We start from the raw sequence: 17,854 nt of genomic DNA, 5'->3' as shown, positions 1-17,854 counted from the left end.
GCACTGATAAAGTTTTCGATCTGCAAAAAGTACATGAAAAACAAAAGAGGACTCACGCGACTCAAATTCGTCGGTCATCTTAAAGTGGTGAACTTTAAACTGCAACCTAATCTTCTGTAGCAGTACCCGGACCTGCTTGCATGATAGTAGTTTCGGCCACACTGTGATCCGATATCGTCATAGCAACACAAGTTCAGTGCAGAACAGTCAGTATTGATTATTATCAACATATCAAATAACAAACAACAAATCAAAAAGTCCATAGCCACATGTAGCGCGAGTCTCTAAAAATTCTGTAATATGATATGACAGACCTGCTGTCAGCTACAAATATAGCAAATTTATGTAATATTCATATATACAGCCGAACATTGCACGAGGTTTCAACGCAATAGTGCATTGCAATCAAAAAACAAATATATGAATATATGCTGTATTAGTTTTATCACAGGTGCGAACATTTCCAAAGGTTCATATGGGTGATTCTACATTGGAATGTCCAACAGAGTAGCCAATGATCACATCCTTAGTGCATTGGGTAGCACCGTGTCATAACCTTGGTGCAATGAGTAGCACAGAGTCCAGCAAGTATATATATTATCAGGAAGGTCAAAAGCAGATAGAAAACCTACCAGTGAAAGCAAACCCATATGTGATGTAAGTGATATAACTTCGGAGTGCAAAGGTTAGGTAAGCCCGTGAAGGTGAATACAAGTGATGGGGCCCCTTCCTTTCCTCCTGTAAGACAGAAAACACACAGGATTAAAATCATAAAATTGCAAAATAGCAAAATACGTTCAGAAGAAGAAAAAACCCAGATGGATAAAGCAGAAATTATATATCATAAATTGCAGTATATTCACTCAAAGTTGTCCCTCATTTTATAAAACTTAATAGTTAAGAACACATTAGCAGTTTCAGAAATTACTGGAGCAAACCGGCAAGCAACAGGTACTGTAAGTGTGTTATGATCCCTCCCTTATGTGGATTGCAAGCTCCTCATCCATGTTCAAACCCCCCCGGGTACTTGGTTTGAAACTCAATTATGTACCGTGATTCACGTTGTCTCAGAGTTAATACTCTATCCCCCCTCTCGGGTGTCTCGGAACATGTTCCAAAATGACATAACTCAGATCAGCAATGTTTGAGAAGTGATTCTGCTCAAAGTGACGTGCCACTGGGTATTTAGGCTCTCGGTTGGTGATTGCCCTGAGATGCTCTAAAATTCTTTTTTTGGCAGCACAGGTAGTTCTGCCAATATACCACCATTTGCACATACACTCTATGGCATAAATTACAAAACACATGCCACAGGTTAAAAATTGAGTCAGTTTCTTAGTTGTTCCTCTATATTCCAGGACTCCTCTGTGTTTACTATACCTACAGGCCTTGCAATGGCCGCATGGGTAAAAACCAACTAGGCCATGCTGTGTGTTATTGTGATATTCAGTAATGTCATTTCTGACCACCAGATCACATATGTTTCTGTTCCGTCTATATGTGATGTTCGGTCTCTCTGGAATGATATCCCCTAGAATGGTATCAGTCTTCAAAATATCCCAATGCTTGGTAAGGATATGTTTCACCTTGTGTGACTCTGAATTGAAGGTAAAGATCATGCGAGTGGTTTCATCACCATCTTTGGTGTCCTTTTCTGACATCTCTTGTAGGGTTTGTATTCTTTCAATTCCCTCAGCCCACTCCTTAGCTTTTTTAAGGACCCAGTTGGGATATCCTCTACTCTTGAATCTTTCTATGATGTTATCCTGCTCTTCCGTGTAAGACTCAGTGTTGTTACAATTTCTCTTGGCCCTCAGCAGCTCACCATAAGGAATACTCCATTAGAGTGCCTCAGGGTGACTGCTGAGGGCATGCAGGACACTGTTGCCTGCAGTGGCCTTACGATAGAGAGAGGTGCAAATGATGTTATCTTTAATTTCTAAAGCAACATCCAAATATTCAGTCTGTTTCTCACTGATGTTGCCTGTTAGGAGAATGTTTGGAGATAAAGCTGGCTGCATCTTTTTTAGATCCCTTCCATACAATAAACAGGTCATCAATGTAGCGAAGCCACATGATGACCTTCTGAAAGTCACAGGACAAGGTGCTGCTGGCAAGGATCTCTTGCTCCCAGTAGCCCATAAATAGATTCGCGAAACTGGGGGCAAAACACAACCCCATTGCAGTACAGTTGATTTGCCTATAGAGGGAGCCATTGAAAGAGAAAATATTGTTCGTCAAAAAAAAATTCCATCATTTCAATTATCATTTTTGTGTGTTCGCGGTACCTCAGTGGTCTATTCTTCAAAAAGTGTTCACAAGCTTCCAGGCCCTGTTGGTGATTTATTATCGTGTACAATGAATGCACATCAAGAACAATAAATAGGCCACGCAGTCTGCCTTCCACAATACACAAAATCCCAGGGGTGGTGGTTTCCGGGTCTTGAGGGGGTTCGTTGAGGTCCTCACATTTATAATTTTGTAGGGGTGGGCTTGGAGCCCCCCACAACCATTTATTTTATAGCCCGAGGGGTGGCTCTCACAGTTGCATAGGAAACAGCAATGTTGAGAAAATCTTCCGGTAAGATAAAAAAGGGTTTTGAAGTCCATTTTCGGTGTTTTGTTGTACTTTGCAGGCGTTAAAGCAACGACAATTTTAACTCTGTCTTTGTAAATATGCCATTAAGTTATGTAATGTCGACAATCTTGTCTTCCATTTAAATAGGCACGAAGTATTTATTGAAGTTCATTGTGAATCGTGAAACCACACTGTCTAAGTGTGATTGATAAAGAAGTGAATGAGTTGTGTACGTGTTTTGCTTGTAATGTGGATAGGGGCAGGTTTACAAGTTCATTGCGTTACTATTGCATTACTTTTAAGATGGAAAAAGTGACGCGAAAGTGGTGCAAGGGTGTTGTAAATGTGGTTTGGATTTTGAAAGAGAGAACAGAGTGCATCTGTAGGGTAAGTGCAGGTTAGTGTAGGGGTAACAATTATTATTCTAAGTCTGGAGGGTGCCTCTGTAGGGTAAGTGCATGTCAGTGTAGGGGTTAATAATTACTATTCTAACTCCAGGAGGGTACATCTGTAGGGTATGTGCTGGATAGTGTATGAGTAACAATTACTATTGCAAATCCAGGGGGTTGCATCTGTGGGGTATTTGTTGGATAGTGTATGAGTAACAATTACTGTGAAAAAGAAAGGAGTTAAAGGAGAAGGAGACACGCACGTTCACGGTGAACCTGGAAGAAGAGAAAGTGAGGAGAGATGGTTTCCGACATGTTTAGGCTTGAGAGCCTGGTTAATCATTAAATGGGGTCTAGCAGATAAGTGCGGACTTATTCTGCAAGAAGCCTTTCGGGGTCTTGCGAAAGCAAGTCATCTTTAATAATTGCCTCTCGCTGCATGTACTTGCAAGGTCATCTGATTTGCTTGTATGTTAAAAGCAGAAACTTTCTAAACCTCTTTTTCATTGGTTGTGAAGCATTGTAAGATGACGTATTACCGATCAATCCCTTTCCTTGCGCAGAATTTGAAAAACATTTGATTGGCTGTTGTGTGGTTAACTCTACCTTCCTGATCCTAATGTTGATTGGCTTGTTTTTTCTATGTGACGTTACGATACCCTCACCGTGTATGTAGCCCATTTTGTGATGCACTTTATTTTACAATGCTTTCAAAAACTAGTTGTGGTGGGGTGTTTTTAACTTAAACAGTGTACTCTGCTTACGAGTTTGTTGACTGTAAAGGTATTTAAAAATATGATTCTATTTTCTATTGTATCATAATTGTGGTGGCTTTTTTCCTTTAGCGTGGAGTACTTTGTCCTTTCATTAAATGTATAATTCTTCAAAGAATCCTTGAAAGAAAAATGCACAAGTTTTCAAAATATTTTTGAGTCTTTTATATGCATCACAAGGGTGAAATGAGAAATCTTTTTTTCATTCATTGGTATCACGCGTTGGACCATATTTATTTCATAAGCACTCATTTCTTAAGTTTACATTATATAAGTGTTGCCCCATCACCTTTTTTTAATGTTAGGGCTTTTTTTACTTTCAGATAAAGTAGAATAGAAGTGCTACAACAAACACTCCCTCACTACTTCATCTTTATTTTTTATGTACATTTCATGTCATTATTACATTTTACAATCATTTTTTAAAATTTAAAGCATTTACATTAACATTAACATTTGAAGACACAATTATATATATATATTTTTTAAAAGTGCTTACGAAGATAATCCTCTTGTTCTTCACTGTAGAAGCTAAAGAGTATTTTCCTTTATTGTAAAGTATTTCCTTTTTGTGTCGATAGTGTATTTATAGTACATTTTTCAATCATTAAGAAATACTTGCATACTAAAAAAAAAAAATCCTCTGTTGAAAGTCATCCACTCCACTCCAAAATTAAAATATACATTAACAATATGATCCTTCTTCGGAAATGAAAGATAAAGTGAAGATGATACCATAGTTCCTAATCATTACCTTGCACATAGTAATTCCTTAATTAACCTATGTTTCTTTTAATGGTTCTTTCGTCAACTCGTTATTATATTCCATTTCAACTTAAACATAGTACATTTTATAATCATTTAAATATTTTTGCTTTCTTTTTAAAAAATATCAAACATATACCCATTTACATAATTTACCTCTGTTCGATATTCTTTCCTTCCTGCGTCGAAATTCATCCAACTCCTCTGGAGGGCACATTATGTTTTAAATATACATTACCAATATGAAATGAAAGATATACTCAAGATGCTTCCACAGCCCCGAATCATTACCTTGCTCGTAGTTTCTTCGCCCGTATTGATTCTCTGAAGCAAAACGAATCATCCCACGGGTGTGGTTTATATACTTTTCGATTACTTAACAGTCTATGGGATCAATTTATTGCTCCTCCCACTTTTAACTCCTGTTTTCAGTTGACAGGTGTTCTCATTTCCACTGATTTAGTATGTCACGTGTTTATGTAAACGTGCCTTTTTCCATACTTTTTAACTTTCATATAATTTCTAAATTGCTTTATTTAAACTAGTTTTTGTTATTAAAGCATTTTTATAGGTTACGTTTTGTATATATGAGTATTAACATTCATTCCCCTTTTTTTTCGACTTATTATTCTAGTAATGTCCCTTTTTTTGTAAAACCTTTTTTATTATTATTCATTACCCTAAATCCCTATTTTCCCTGCATCCAGTGCCAGGGATACTCTCTATTAAACTTTGAGTATTCTAATTTATATCTGACTATTAATTTATTTCATTCCATTACTCCGAGTTTTAATACATTTATTTATCTAATATTTTTAAACTTTCTTTATACACTGCAAGGGATACTGTTATTTGTCTAGAATCCCACTATGAATCAGTGTGCTTTTGGCAAAATTGAGTGAGAATTATTTGGTTGGTTGATGCGTCTGCAGTTACAAAAGTACATATACTCTTTCAGTAAGCCAGGCTTTAGGGTATACAGTGCTTCAAACTCATATGCATTATGCATGTAGTGGTGTAACCACCTTCACTTTTGTGCTTCAGGCCTACAATTCCCCAGTCACTATCTATATACTCCAGCAAACACGGTGTGACTGCAATTTCAAAAGGACCATTTTAGATAATGGGGTAACCCTATAAGTAAAGGCGGACCTGGGTATAGACCGGAATGAAGAAGTGGTCCGTGACCAATTATGTTGGAGACTTGAGTTCAATAATTTGCACAGTCCGTATTATGTGAAGTACTATAATACTGATATTGAATATCTATAAGAACTATACAGTAATACTCAATTGCATTTAAAGAGTACACGTATTTTGGAGAAACCACACAAGTAGCAATAGAAGCGCCAAACCAATTATCATTCATAAAGCATTTATTAGTTCTCTGGGTAAGCAATTTGTTCAAGCACAATAGGTTGCGCACAAAACGGGGAAAAGGGTAGGGAGTGGTAGTGGTGGGTGATAGATGTGTAAATCAAAGGAATAGAAAGAAATACAGTACAGTATTTTGAAATTATTGGTGGTCCAAACCAGTTATACAAGACCTGTTTGATATACAACAATTATTTACATGTAATCTGTAAATATACTGTAAATATACTGTGTGCACCAAATGCAACTTCAAGGGATATTGAGAGGGGAACTGATACAGGTCAATTGGGGTGGAAGGCGTCGACGTTTCGACTCGACTGATGCGTGGAGGGAAATTGGGACCTCAGCTGCGAGTCTTCATCAGGACAAGAGGAGGCAACCTATGGGTGAGAGTACTAAGTTAGAGGAGGCGCTGTGTGTGTGGTGACCAGGAATAAGATCAAGAGAAAATTCACTAACCTGAACCTGGTGGCAAACTTGGCTACTCAGGTAAAAAATTCCAGAAGAAAAGGCCAATGGCCCAAGTGCTGACGATGTCTTGTCAATCAAACATCATGTAGTCCTTGATCTGTGAATGATGATTGTGATGTGAATCACTTCCTATGGGTAAATATATACAATGAGGCGGGGGTTAGTATCCTATACATATATAAAACATATGGGCTATGTGGGGTGCAAGTGACAATAGGCTATTCTCCCCACTTAGTGTGTGGCGTGATACACGGTGCCAAATAGCTGAGGAATGAGGTTGGCAACCGGCAGACCGCGGACAAGGTGAAGGTGGTGAAGGCCATGTGGAAGTGGGCCTGGAACCAGCTGAGCATGCAGGTAGTCTAGCCTCAAGAGTGCATGTGCCCCCAGTAAAGAGGTGGAGAGTCAGCATATAACCCTCGTGAGCTGTGCCCCCAGCGGGTCTCTCAAACATGTGCGGACCCTGTCTGACAATGCTAAGCCAGAGTATAAGTATTGCAAACTAATATTAACCTGTGCCTCCTGTACAAGCCCGTGCGAAAAGGACCTGACGCTTCGAGTTAAGCAGGGCACAAGGCAAGTGAATTATAACCCAGGGTTGTTGCGAGTTCATACCTTAGTAAAGCAATAGTCCGCAGCGGCCGTTCGGTCCAGCAAGATCCGTCGGCTGGCGAAAAGTGACTGAAGCTCTGGCTGAACCAATAGATAACTCGTATGGAAAACATGCGTAACGTGCACGTTGCGGGGGGGTGTCAGGTTTACAGAATCGAGCCCAGATGCTGATGGGCGATGCTCAGGATAAGCCGATGTCCTTCTCCAGTAGGACGAGCAACTTTTAATGCGCGTGCGTGGTGGAGTGACTTGTATAAAAATGTAGAGGAGTCACCGTAAGGGCAGACATCCTTACAGTCGGCAGGAAGGAAAAACGTGCCCTGGTGCAAGAAGTAACCAGCCAGTATAAGTTCGTAATACCCCTGGATGCAACTGGGGGATTGCTGCAATGTAACCAGCCAGTAATACTGGTTGCCTAGATGTAGCGTTGGGATATGATGACAGAGTGCATTAAGTACCTGGTACTGCCAATCTAATGGCTAACGTGTCTGTGAAACATTACGTGTACATAATTGTGACGAAGGGACACAATTGAATTAATTGAGGCAGCAGGATCGCATATATATATACATCTATGTCCATTAAGCCAATTGCATAACCAATTGGTTAGTCCCTCTGAATATCGAGTGGATACGTATGCCTATGGGTACTATAGGCTTGTGAAGACATATGGGGTGTGACACCAGGTTCACAATATATGCCGGCAAAAAACGTCATTGCAAGGCCACATCAACTGTGCGGCATGTCTATGAAACATTACGTGTACATAATTGTAACGGAGGGAAAATACATGGGAGAAACAAAGAATACATTGAGGCAGAATTATCACATATATATATACATGTACATTCAGCCAAATACACAAACAAATGGGCATTCCCTCTGAATATCTGGTGGATGGTGCCTACACAAACCCATGTGACCCACCGATATAATTATCGAAGCAATTACTAAAAGCAAGGCATTTCACATTTATATACAACTATGTACAATCAAGACGATGAACAGCCATAGAGTCACCCAATTAAGCAAGTACTCCCTCATGCCAGGTGGACAGGGCCTAAACATGGCAAATGCGCAACTCACAACTACATAGGCTCATGGTGTGTGAGTTAAAGGGAGGGTGGAGGGCAGGATGGCCTATCCGATACGTAAATTGGCTGCTTGTCTGGCGATTTCCTCATATTCATTGAGTCCCTTGTGTACAATATCGAAAGTGTGAATCCATTTGCATTCACGGTAATTGAGGTTATGGGAGAGGCACCCTCCCCTGGGATTAGTGTGTACCTTCTCAATCACCCACCATCTCAAGTCTTCTGTAGTGTGTCCGAACTTTGTGAAGTGTTCCACTAATGGGGCTCCCTGTGTGGCGCACCTTATCTTACTGCAGTGTTGTAGTATTCGTCATTTTATTCTCTGTGTCGTCTGGCCTACGTACAGTAAGTCTCCGGGACAATGAATGGCATATATCACTCCTGAAGAGTTACAATTCGTGTGTTCTTTGAGCGTGTGTGTATAGTCGTTGTGGGAGAAAGATTTGATTTCACTAGTCAGAGTGCAGGCCTTCCAGTTCCCACACTTATAGTGGCTCTTAATGGGTGGGAGATTCCATAGATGGGACTGGGTACTCAGCTCCTTTGATGGAAGGAGAGATTTGACCAGGGCATTTCTGAGACTCTTTCCCTTGCGAAATGCATGTAAGGGAGGTTCATGCATGTTCAAGTAGTCTGCAACCATGTGCCAGTGTTTATTGATCGTTTTTTTTAATATGGTTGCCCTTCGTGCAGAATGTGGTAACCCACGTCAACCTGTCTTGAAGAGTGGGTGCTTTACCTTTAGGCATCAGTAAGAACTCCCTATGGTTATACCATGCCATTTTACGGGCTTTCTTGAGGAGCCTGATGGGATAGCCCCTGTCTTTTAATCTGCTGAGGAGATCAGCTGATTCGAAAAAATAGTCTTCTCTTTTGGAGCAGTTGCGCCTGATCCTTAGGAATTACCCGTAAGGCAGGTTGCCTCTAAGGCTGCGTGGGTGGTGGCTAGAGTAGAGTAGAGTCCCTGGGGGCTAACTAGCCCACTAGGTACCTCCAGTAAGCGTCACAGAGAGGTGTAAAAAGGGGCATGGCCTCTGAACACCTCTCTGCAATGCAGCTCCGTGGCACATACTGGAGGTACCTAGTGGGCTAGTTGGCCCTCAGGGACCCTCAGTATTGAAGAGGAATTAATTCCCCAACTTGCAACTCGCCAGGGGACGCGTTTGCACAAGGATGAAGGAAGGGGGCAGGGCCTGAGGTGACCTGTCTGCAAACACGCCGTGTGGCGCGTTTTAAGTGGTAATTAGTTCCTCTTCAATCCTGAGGGTCCCTGGGGGCCAACTAACCCACCAGATACCTCCAGTATGCACCAGAGAGATGTTCAGAGGCCATGCCCCTTTTTACAACACTCTGCAACACAGCTCCATAGCGCTTACTGGAGGTACCTGGTGGGCTAGGTGGCCCCCAGGGACCCTCAGGATTGAAGAGGAATTAATTCCCCAACTTAAACCACGCCACAGAGTGTGTTTGCACACAGATCAACTCAAGCCCCGCCCCCTCTCTTCACCACTGTGCAAACGCACCTGTGGCGCGTTTTAAGTTGGGGAATTAACTCCCCTTGAATCCTGTGGGTCCCAGGTACCTCCATTAAGCGCCACAGAGCTGCTTTGCAGAGAGGTGTAAAAAGGGGCATGGCCTCAGAACACCTCTCTGCAACGCAGCACCCTGGCACATACGGGAGGTTACTGGTGGGCTTGTTGGCCCCCAGGGACCTCCAGTATACAAGGGGAATTGGTTCCCAATCTGCAAACGCACCAGGGGATGCGTTTGCAGAGTGCTGCAAGGAGGGGGCGGGGCCTCCGGCGCGATGCCTGTCTTTTTTTAAATTTTATTTTGAAGAAGGGGGCTGTGTGCCCCCCCTTCTTTTCATAATTTTTTGGCCCTGGGGACCCCACCCCCCAGGGCCTGCCCTCTATTTAAAAAATATATATATATATATTTGGAAGGGGGCCGCGTGGCCCCCCCTCCCGAGGCCTTAATCGTCCCCGTCCCCCAGGGCATGGCTTTTTATTTTCTTTTTAATACTTTCGGAGGGGGGCAGCGTTGCCCCCCTCCTCAGGCCACTTATGGCCCCGGGGACCCCATCTCCCGGGGCCGGCCTTTTTGTTTTTTTATTTTATTTTTTTTAATTTTGGGGAGGGGGGCTGCCAGACCCCCCTCCCAGCCACTTCTAGCCATGGGGACACCATCCTACGGGGCTGGCCCTCTCCGTTGGGGACCGTTTGGAAGTCCCCCAATCCCCCACGGTCCCGCCGGCTCCCCGCGTCCTTCGGGAGCCGGTATTGCTTTTCCACATGGGGTGCTGCTAAGATGCAGCTCCCGCGTGGAAAAGCAATCGCCTTTGGTTTTTGGAAGAGAGAGCAGGTTTCCTGCTCTCTCTTCCAAAACCAAAGCAGTTTGCTATGGCAGGGCGGGAGCCACAAGGCTCCCACCCTGCCATAGCAAACAGCAGTGCCCTGAGGGGGGGCACCCCGGGACACTGCAGGTGGTGGTGGTCCACAGGAAGGTGGTGGCACCAGGGCCATGACAGGGCTGCAGGAGGGGGGCCATGTGCCCCCCCCCAACATTTCCAAAGCCCTGGGGAGGTAGTGGTCCTCGGGGCTGGGGGGTCCGTCACGGAACCCCCTATTTTAATATTTAGAGTCCCGGAGAGGTGGCGGTCCCCCGGGTGTGTAGGGGGGCTCGAGCCCCCCCCACAGATTTTTATTTTATTTGAAAATAAAACAAAAGCCTTGGGGGTGGTGATCCCCGAGGCTGCGGGGGGGCATGAGCCCCACGCAAATATATTCTTTAAGCGCGGGGGTGTCGGTCCCTGGGGCTGGCTCGCAATTCATTTCATAAAGCCCCAGAGGGTGGTGGTCCCAAGGGCTTGGGGGGCCTTTGAGCCCCCCTCCCATTTATTTTTGAAGCCCCGGGGGTGGGGGTCCCCGGGGCTGAGGGGGCTGTGAGCCCACCTGCACATATTTTATAAAAGCCCCAGGAGGTAGCGGTCCCCGGGGCTGGGGGGGCCCTCAGGGAACCCCATTACATTAAAAATATTGCTTCCGGTACCTGGCCCCCTGGGGGATAAATAGTGACAAAGCGCGGGAACCCGGGCTCCGTTTCTTTTTTTCTCGCAACCGGATCCTCCGCAGATTTTGCCGTTTTAAAAAAACAAACATTTTGGGCCCTGGGGGTCCTTGTGGGACCCCCTAAGCAGGCCTATGGAGTCGGGGCGTTTCTACCCTGCCCTTTTTTCGCGTTTTGCACATTTCTTTTACTGATTTATTGTGCCTCGGTTCTACCCTCCCGAGCACGAGCTGACTGATATTCTTTGTCATTTTTAATATACAATTTCTGTGATGCTATGGGGGCCTCTATAAATAGATACACAGCTTGAGTTCAATGATGTCTGCTTACTTGGGCAAACAGAAACTTTGACACCGCCTTCTCAAATAAAGTGGTCGTATTTGATCCTTTTATAGGCCTGGGTGAAATTTTAATCACACCAGAGTAATTTCAGTAATTACGCATTACTCTTGTGATGTGAAATTTCAGAAATTGCGCCGATTATGCCAGCTTCAGTTATTAAAAATCCAACTGCAGGAGCACAAGAACAACAAACTAAGCGAGAGAGATCGTGAACAACAAACTAAGACAGAGCGAGCGCCGGCTGGCTACTGCTGTTTGTGTCTTGTAGCATTTAGTGCTATTTTCTTATTGAAAAATACGTCCTGTAGCATTTAGTGCTATTTTCTTATTGAAAAATACGTCCTCAAGTCCATTTATGGACACAAAGATGCATTTTGTATTAAGGAAATAACGCTAAGTGCTGGGTTATGCTTCTTGCGTAATTATGCATAATCACAAGTAATTGTGTGGAAATTACGGGTAACTATGGTAGAGAGAATTTCGGCAGTTACGCTCACCTCCATGTATTTATGACTCCCTGCAGATAATGCTCTGGGGCAGCCTAGAATTACCCTGGCATTTAGCCGCCTTAATGGAGATGTTTGAATTTAAATTAAGATTTTCTCTCCTTTGGAATAATGCACATTAGATTGTAATATGTTCTCAAACTTTTATTAGATTGCCTACAACATTTCAGTCCAGGACAAGTTCCAGGAACTGCAATCCTATAGCTATCAAGACAGCATTTGTGTTTTTTATAATCTAAACACAATCAGATTTTGACAGAATGGAATGAGCTGACCCTACCAATCAGGCTAGAGTAGACCTTCCTTAAAGTAGAAATGCTGCTTAGAACATTTTTCTGCAAGACTTTAGGACTAGGTGGACGGGAGGGGGGGGGGGGGTTACTGTCCTTTTGTGAATGTTCTGTGTTTATTTTTCTTTGTGCAAAAAACGAGATTATTTAATATTTATTTATGTGTTTAAACATTTGCTGCAGAGCACTGTGCCTTGAAAGATCTGTGTGTGCTGTGCATGTAAACAGAGGTTACACATTACATTAAAGAAATCATTAAATTTCAGACAGTAAGCAAAATTCAACAGAGTAAAAATGTAAGTACCACATGTGGAGGTGTTGCACATCGGGAATACATAATCTGAAGAAGTAAGTCTTCAGCTGTCAATAAAAGGGCAACACGTTTGGGTTTACTTTCAAGCCACTTGAAAGAGAGTTTCAGACTATCGATTGGGTCCATCAACACATAAATCTCTTTACAATCTCTTTAAAATATCTTTTGGAATGCACTTTAGTAGAGAATCTTGTAAAAATTACTTGGTACAATAAAAGCATTTAGCTCCTTCAATCTCAACAGCAGAATGTTTTATAGTCACTAGTAATTGACAAGGAATTTTTATATAAAATCGAAAACGTTTGATATAAAATAGCAAGGAAAACTGGAAGATGAAAACAATGTCTACAATGATATCTTTGTCCTTGGACATTTCATAGTTTACCAGAGCATTGGCAAATGTAAATAAGCCTATTTTACAGGCAAATTTGAAAGAGTTGGTTACTAACACTGAGGTGATTAGGCCAGATCTTACAGAGTAATCTTTAGATAGAAACGCTGGTATTGTGCTAGTAGTCTGAGCATTGTACTTACCTCAGCAGCCTCTGTTTTATTGAGCTCTTACTTTGGGGCCTAAATGTGATTTAGAGACTAAAGTCATGAAAGAATTTAAGCTTCAATAACTTCGATTATTTGGAAAGTGAAAACGAATATGGCAAGGATATGTTTGGCATTTTCCACTGGAGGCCATACTATGGTTTTGGGGAAGAGCAAAGCGATAGGCTAGAACCCGTAAATGTTGATTTATTTTGTTTTTCTTTTTCGGTCCAACAACAAAGGCCCATCATCTTGGCAGCTTCAACACTGAGTTTAACATGTAATCCTGGGTGTTTGTGCTGTAAACACAAATTGGAACGTTTGCTCCTTTAGGGTTTCAGAGTGTGCCCTAGGTCTGCACATTGTGTTGGCTGCACACCAACTTCCTCCTTCTGCTCTTTGAATACATTTTTCCTTCAGACGAGACTTTGTTCGCTGTTTTCAGCCACTTCTTACTGAAGAACCACCTCGAGGCAGAAACACGTCTTGCAGTGACGTCGTGACCTAGAAGTTGAGACTTGATTGCTCCTGTTGGGGTAGGGAGATACTGATTTGAATATGATTGGTGTCTCATCTGTTGGAATGGATGTGCTAAATAATAATGAACTGTTCCCCCCCAAGAGCATCAAAGTGACATACAGCAGTTAAAATTGGACCCCAGCATTTCCATCATGTTTTAGTTATATCAATAGAAATCAAGTCTATTTCCAAAGAGGCTAGCCGATTAGCATTACACCTCAATTTCTTCCCAAACAAGTAGTAGTGGTCATTTTGACTAGTCCAGGTTGAAGAGAAACACATCAGTTACTCAATTTCATATTAGAAGCAGCTCACATCTTTGAACTGGAATTGTTCCCTACTCTATACCATCTACCAAACAACTGTTAGAAGGGCTGAAATACTAATTAATAAATATAAAAATAGAAGTACACTTTTATGCTTGGGGAGGTCACCTCTGTGCTGATATCGACTGAATTGCCTGTGTTCCCAACGTGACTAGGCTAGACCATCAGAGACACAAAACAAGACTGCTGAGCACATATAATTGTGAGCATAGCCCAGGAAATTTCAGATGGCCTCCCTGTTTCACAAATATACATTAGCTTTAAGACTTGTAGGGACCGACCGAGGGTTGGGTACTCATGCTCCTCAGAGGTATACTTTTTATCCCTACAGACCCTGATGGTATTTGAGATATTACTTGGAGACCCTACATAATTGTCCACTTCTGTCGGACATGAGGAGTTTCTTTCAGATGGGGAACAGTCATAGCTTCACAATTTAGTGCATTTAATTTACAAGATTTTATTTTTAATGAGGATAATCTCTCCCTATCTCTTACTAGGCTTGTTCTCACCTTCCTCCAAACACAGGTGTATGCTCTGAAAATCTTTAAAAAGCTCTTAGCTACCTGACTTGAAAAAAGTTTTTGTTGTTGTTTATTTTAAGGAAGGCTATTAGGCATAGACACAGCATATACACCATGAAAACTGTAAAGTTTTTGCATGTTCTCTATCGGAATCCCCTCTCTGTTAATTTGACTGCCCTGTTTTTATTTATTTATTTATTTATTCAGATTTATAAAGCGCCTTATCACCCAGAGGTCTCTAAGCGCTTGTCCAGAGGTACATACTGGTTTGATGAAGGGGCGGGGAACTATTAGGACGTACCCCAAGCCTGACATTCAGTTTATTTGACAAAATCCATGCAGCCTGAAAGCCATGTAAGGACATAGGACATAATTGTAAAGCTGTGATCTCTAGACCCATGAGATAAGTGGTTCTGCTTAGATAACTGCTACATTTCCAATTCGGTAGGGAGATATGGATTGGAGTAAATATGGGAGAAGAGTTGCTATTTTTTTTGATGGAGGAAGTCAGGAGGTGAAGGTGTGTGTTGAATAATTGTTTCTTTAAAGAATTACGAAAACAAATGGAGGAAAAGTTCTCAGTAGCAGCCCATCCCCTGCCAAGTGGCGGGCGGGCTGGGCCGGAGGAGAGAGGTGTGGAGGGCGTGAGGGTTCAGGTTGGGGAAAACTTATCTGAACGCTGTCGCTGTCGAGCACATCGTGCTCCTCCAGGCTTCTTCTGGGCACTGGTTCCCAGACTGCACTGCTGCCAATCATGATGCTGCATGAAAGCAACATCAGAAGTGGCCTGAGCACTGGCAGCTTGCACACCTAGGCAGACTGGGGGCATGTACCTGCTCTCTCCATCCCCAGCATCACAGCTGGGGCTGGAGAGAGCTTCACTGCGCATGACAGTTTGGCCAACCTGAGACAGCCGGCCAAACCGTCAGGCACAGGGAAGGTAGTGCCCACGACTCCCCCTCCAGCAGTGTCATCCCCTGGATCCACCACCACAGCTCGTCAGAGTCGTGAGGGCGCGTTCAGGAGATTAAAATAAAATAATAACAAAAAAGGTTTAAAACCCCTTTTATTATCTTTGTATTTGCTGGTGGTGGAGGGGGGAAGGGCGCTCCTCAGCCCTAATGGATCGGCTGCTGCTGCAAATTCTCTTTCATGTGTTCACTGACCACGAGGAGGGTTGTAAATGTAAGGTTGAGTCATGAGAGGGCCTGTTCACTGTATATGCTGTAATGCAGAGGTGCTAAAGAGGTAAGACATCTGAGAAGAGACCTGATTTCACGAAATGTAGTAGTGTAACCAAATGAAGTGGGAGCAGAAGGTGGTGGCGCCGCGGCCAGGGCGACTGACTCCGGAATCTGGGGACCACGGTTCGATCCCCGGCTCCGGCGGCAGGTTAGCCCAGCACCATGTGACTCTGGGCAATAGCTCGCTTAATCTTCCCGACGGCCCCCAGCGCCTAGAGACCCTTACGGGTGATTGTGCGCTTTACAAATGTGGATTATTATTATTATTATTATTGTATGAGCAGGAATCCCATGTTTAGAAGTGAAAATTATTGTAGGAAGTATTTAGGGCATACTGCAATTATCTTTTAGTATTTGAGGGCAGGAACAATTTTTATCTGAAAGCAAGGAAACCAAAGAATGACAACAGGACATAAGAAGAGAGAGGCACGTGATCTGTATGTAGTTCACTCTCTTGAGCATTATTTATTGATAAGTACAATTGCTTCCCATGGTTGATCACCCACTGACCAAGTTGATGTTCCCTTGCCTAATTAATAGCATTCACTAATTATGAAAGTGGCTACTCCCGAGGACAGGTATGACTGTAGTATCTCCGAGATAGGCATGGAGCGTCACTAAAAATAACAATTGCAATACCTAGATATTTTATGAGGCCAAGTTAGGAATTAAGGGCTCAGGAAGCATTGCCCTGCCAATGATTGAGGGGACAGACCAAGCAAATTCCTAAGGGGTGACTCCTGTTAGTGGTTCTGGAATGCAGTGAAGCCGGCCTGGTCAAAGAGGAAGGCAAAAGAAGACTTCATATCCCTGTGCCCCAAATCCAGATAAAGATTTCTGCACCCCATGAATACCCCGCTAACCATTCTTACTGTGGTACATTTAAACGTTATCCCTTTCTCTCTAGGTCGATCTTTCTTTATGTTGCCATTCCGTATGATATATATTAATATGTTGCTTGTTGTTTTTCCACAGTATGTAATTGCGGCCCTGGGGTTGCCTGCACCGCCAATGGGGAGTGCTGTCACCACGAGTGCTTGGGAGGATGCAGCCAGCCAATGGACAGCGGGGCCTGCGTTACATGCCGCCACTTCTTCTTCAACGGGCATTGTCTCCACTCGTGCCCGGCACAGACATACGAATATGAGGGATGGCGTTGCGTGACTCCTGAGTACTGTGCCAGTCTGCGCAAGATCACGGAGAACCCCCGTGATTCCTCCAAGTTTGTCATCTTTCAGGGCAAATGCCTATCTGAATGCCCATCTGGATTTACCAGGAATGAGAGCAGGTAAGGAAAACAACCTTCCCTTGACATGGAGATTATGATTTGTATTAGACATCTGAAGGCAACAAACCCTTCTAATGTTTGACCTTGTGGAAGGCTGTGATCTGTTCTGTCTCGACAGGAAGTAAGTACCACTGTAAGCCCTAGGTGTAAAATTAACCAAAGCAGTATGCCTGAACACTGTGAAACTGTACGTCTGCTTTCCATGAGGGTTGAATGTTGGCTGTGTAGACCCCTTTCCTGCATAAACTGTTTAAAATCACTTTACAAACTTCTAGTGCTCAACAACAAAGAAACAGACATGGAAGTATTATAATAAAATGCAATTCTTCATAGCAGAATTCGGTGCCTGTCAAACTCATGCATGGTGAATTGCATCCCGTGAGAACATGAAATTCAAACATCTGATATCAATATCATTTTATGATTTTCTGCCAGAGTGAGTGATCAATTTGCTAATTCGGACACTCGCTCCACCTCTACAAACCCTCTATGAATATCCAAATTAGTAGGGATGTGAGTAGTATAGACCAAGCCAGTCTCCTCAGAAAAAACAGTATTGGTTTACTTCAATCTATCAATCAATCATTTGTAAAGCACACTACATACCTGCGAGGGGGTCAAGGAGCTGGGGGGGGGCGCTACTGATCGAACAGCCAGGGCTTGAGTATCCTCCTGAGGGTTAGCAGGTCTTGGGTCTGTCGTAGGCTCAGTGGTAGGGTGTTCCATGTCTTGGCGGCGAGGTGGGAGAAGGATCTCCCACCGGTGGTTAATCTTCAGATGCGCGGGATGGTGGGGAGTGAGAGGTCGATCAATCAAGGAAAGAACATAGTAATAGTTGTT

The 17,854-nt window shown here is 43.1% G+C and overlaps 1 protein-coding gene across 1 annotated transcript in view; it reads left to right on the top strand.

Annotated features, from left to right (window-relative positions):
* Nucleotides 1-17,854, top strand: part of INSRR (insulin receptor related receptor) — a 673,583-nt gene that overhangs the window by 289,273 nt on the left and 366,456 nt on the right. The window contains exon 3 of the mRNA XM_078668487.1: nucleotides 16,702-17,014. Within this exon, the coding sequence (XP_078524613.1) occupies nucleotides 16,702-17,014 (313 nt within the window). The remainder of the gene's footprint in view (nucleotides 1-16,701; nucleotides 17,015-17,854) is intronic.

The sequence above is a fragment of the Lissotriton helveticus genome, chromosome 12 (genome assembly GCF_964261635.1).
Source record: "Lissotriton helveticus chromosome 12, aLisHel1.1, whole genome shotgun sequence".
In the NCBI taxonomy this organism is placed as follows: Eukaryota; Metazoa; Chordata; class Amphibia; order Caudata; family Salamandridae; genus Lissotriton; species Lissotriton helveticus.
The sequence above is the reverse complement of the archived record's forward strand: the minus strand, read 5'-3'. Positions and strand labels throughout refer to the sequence as shown.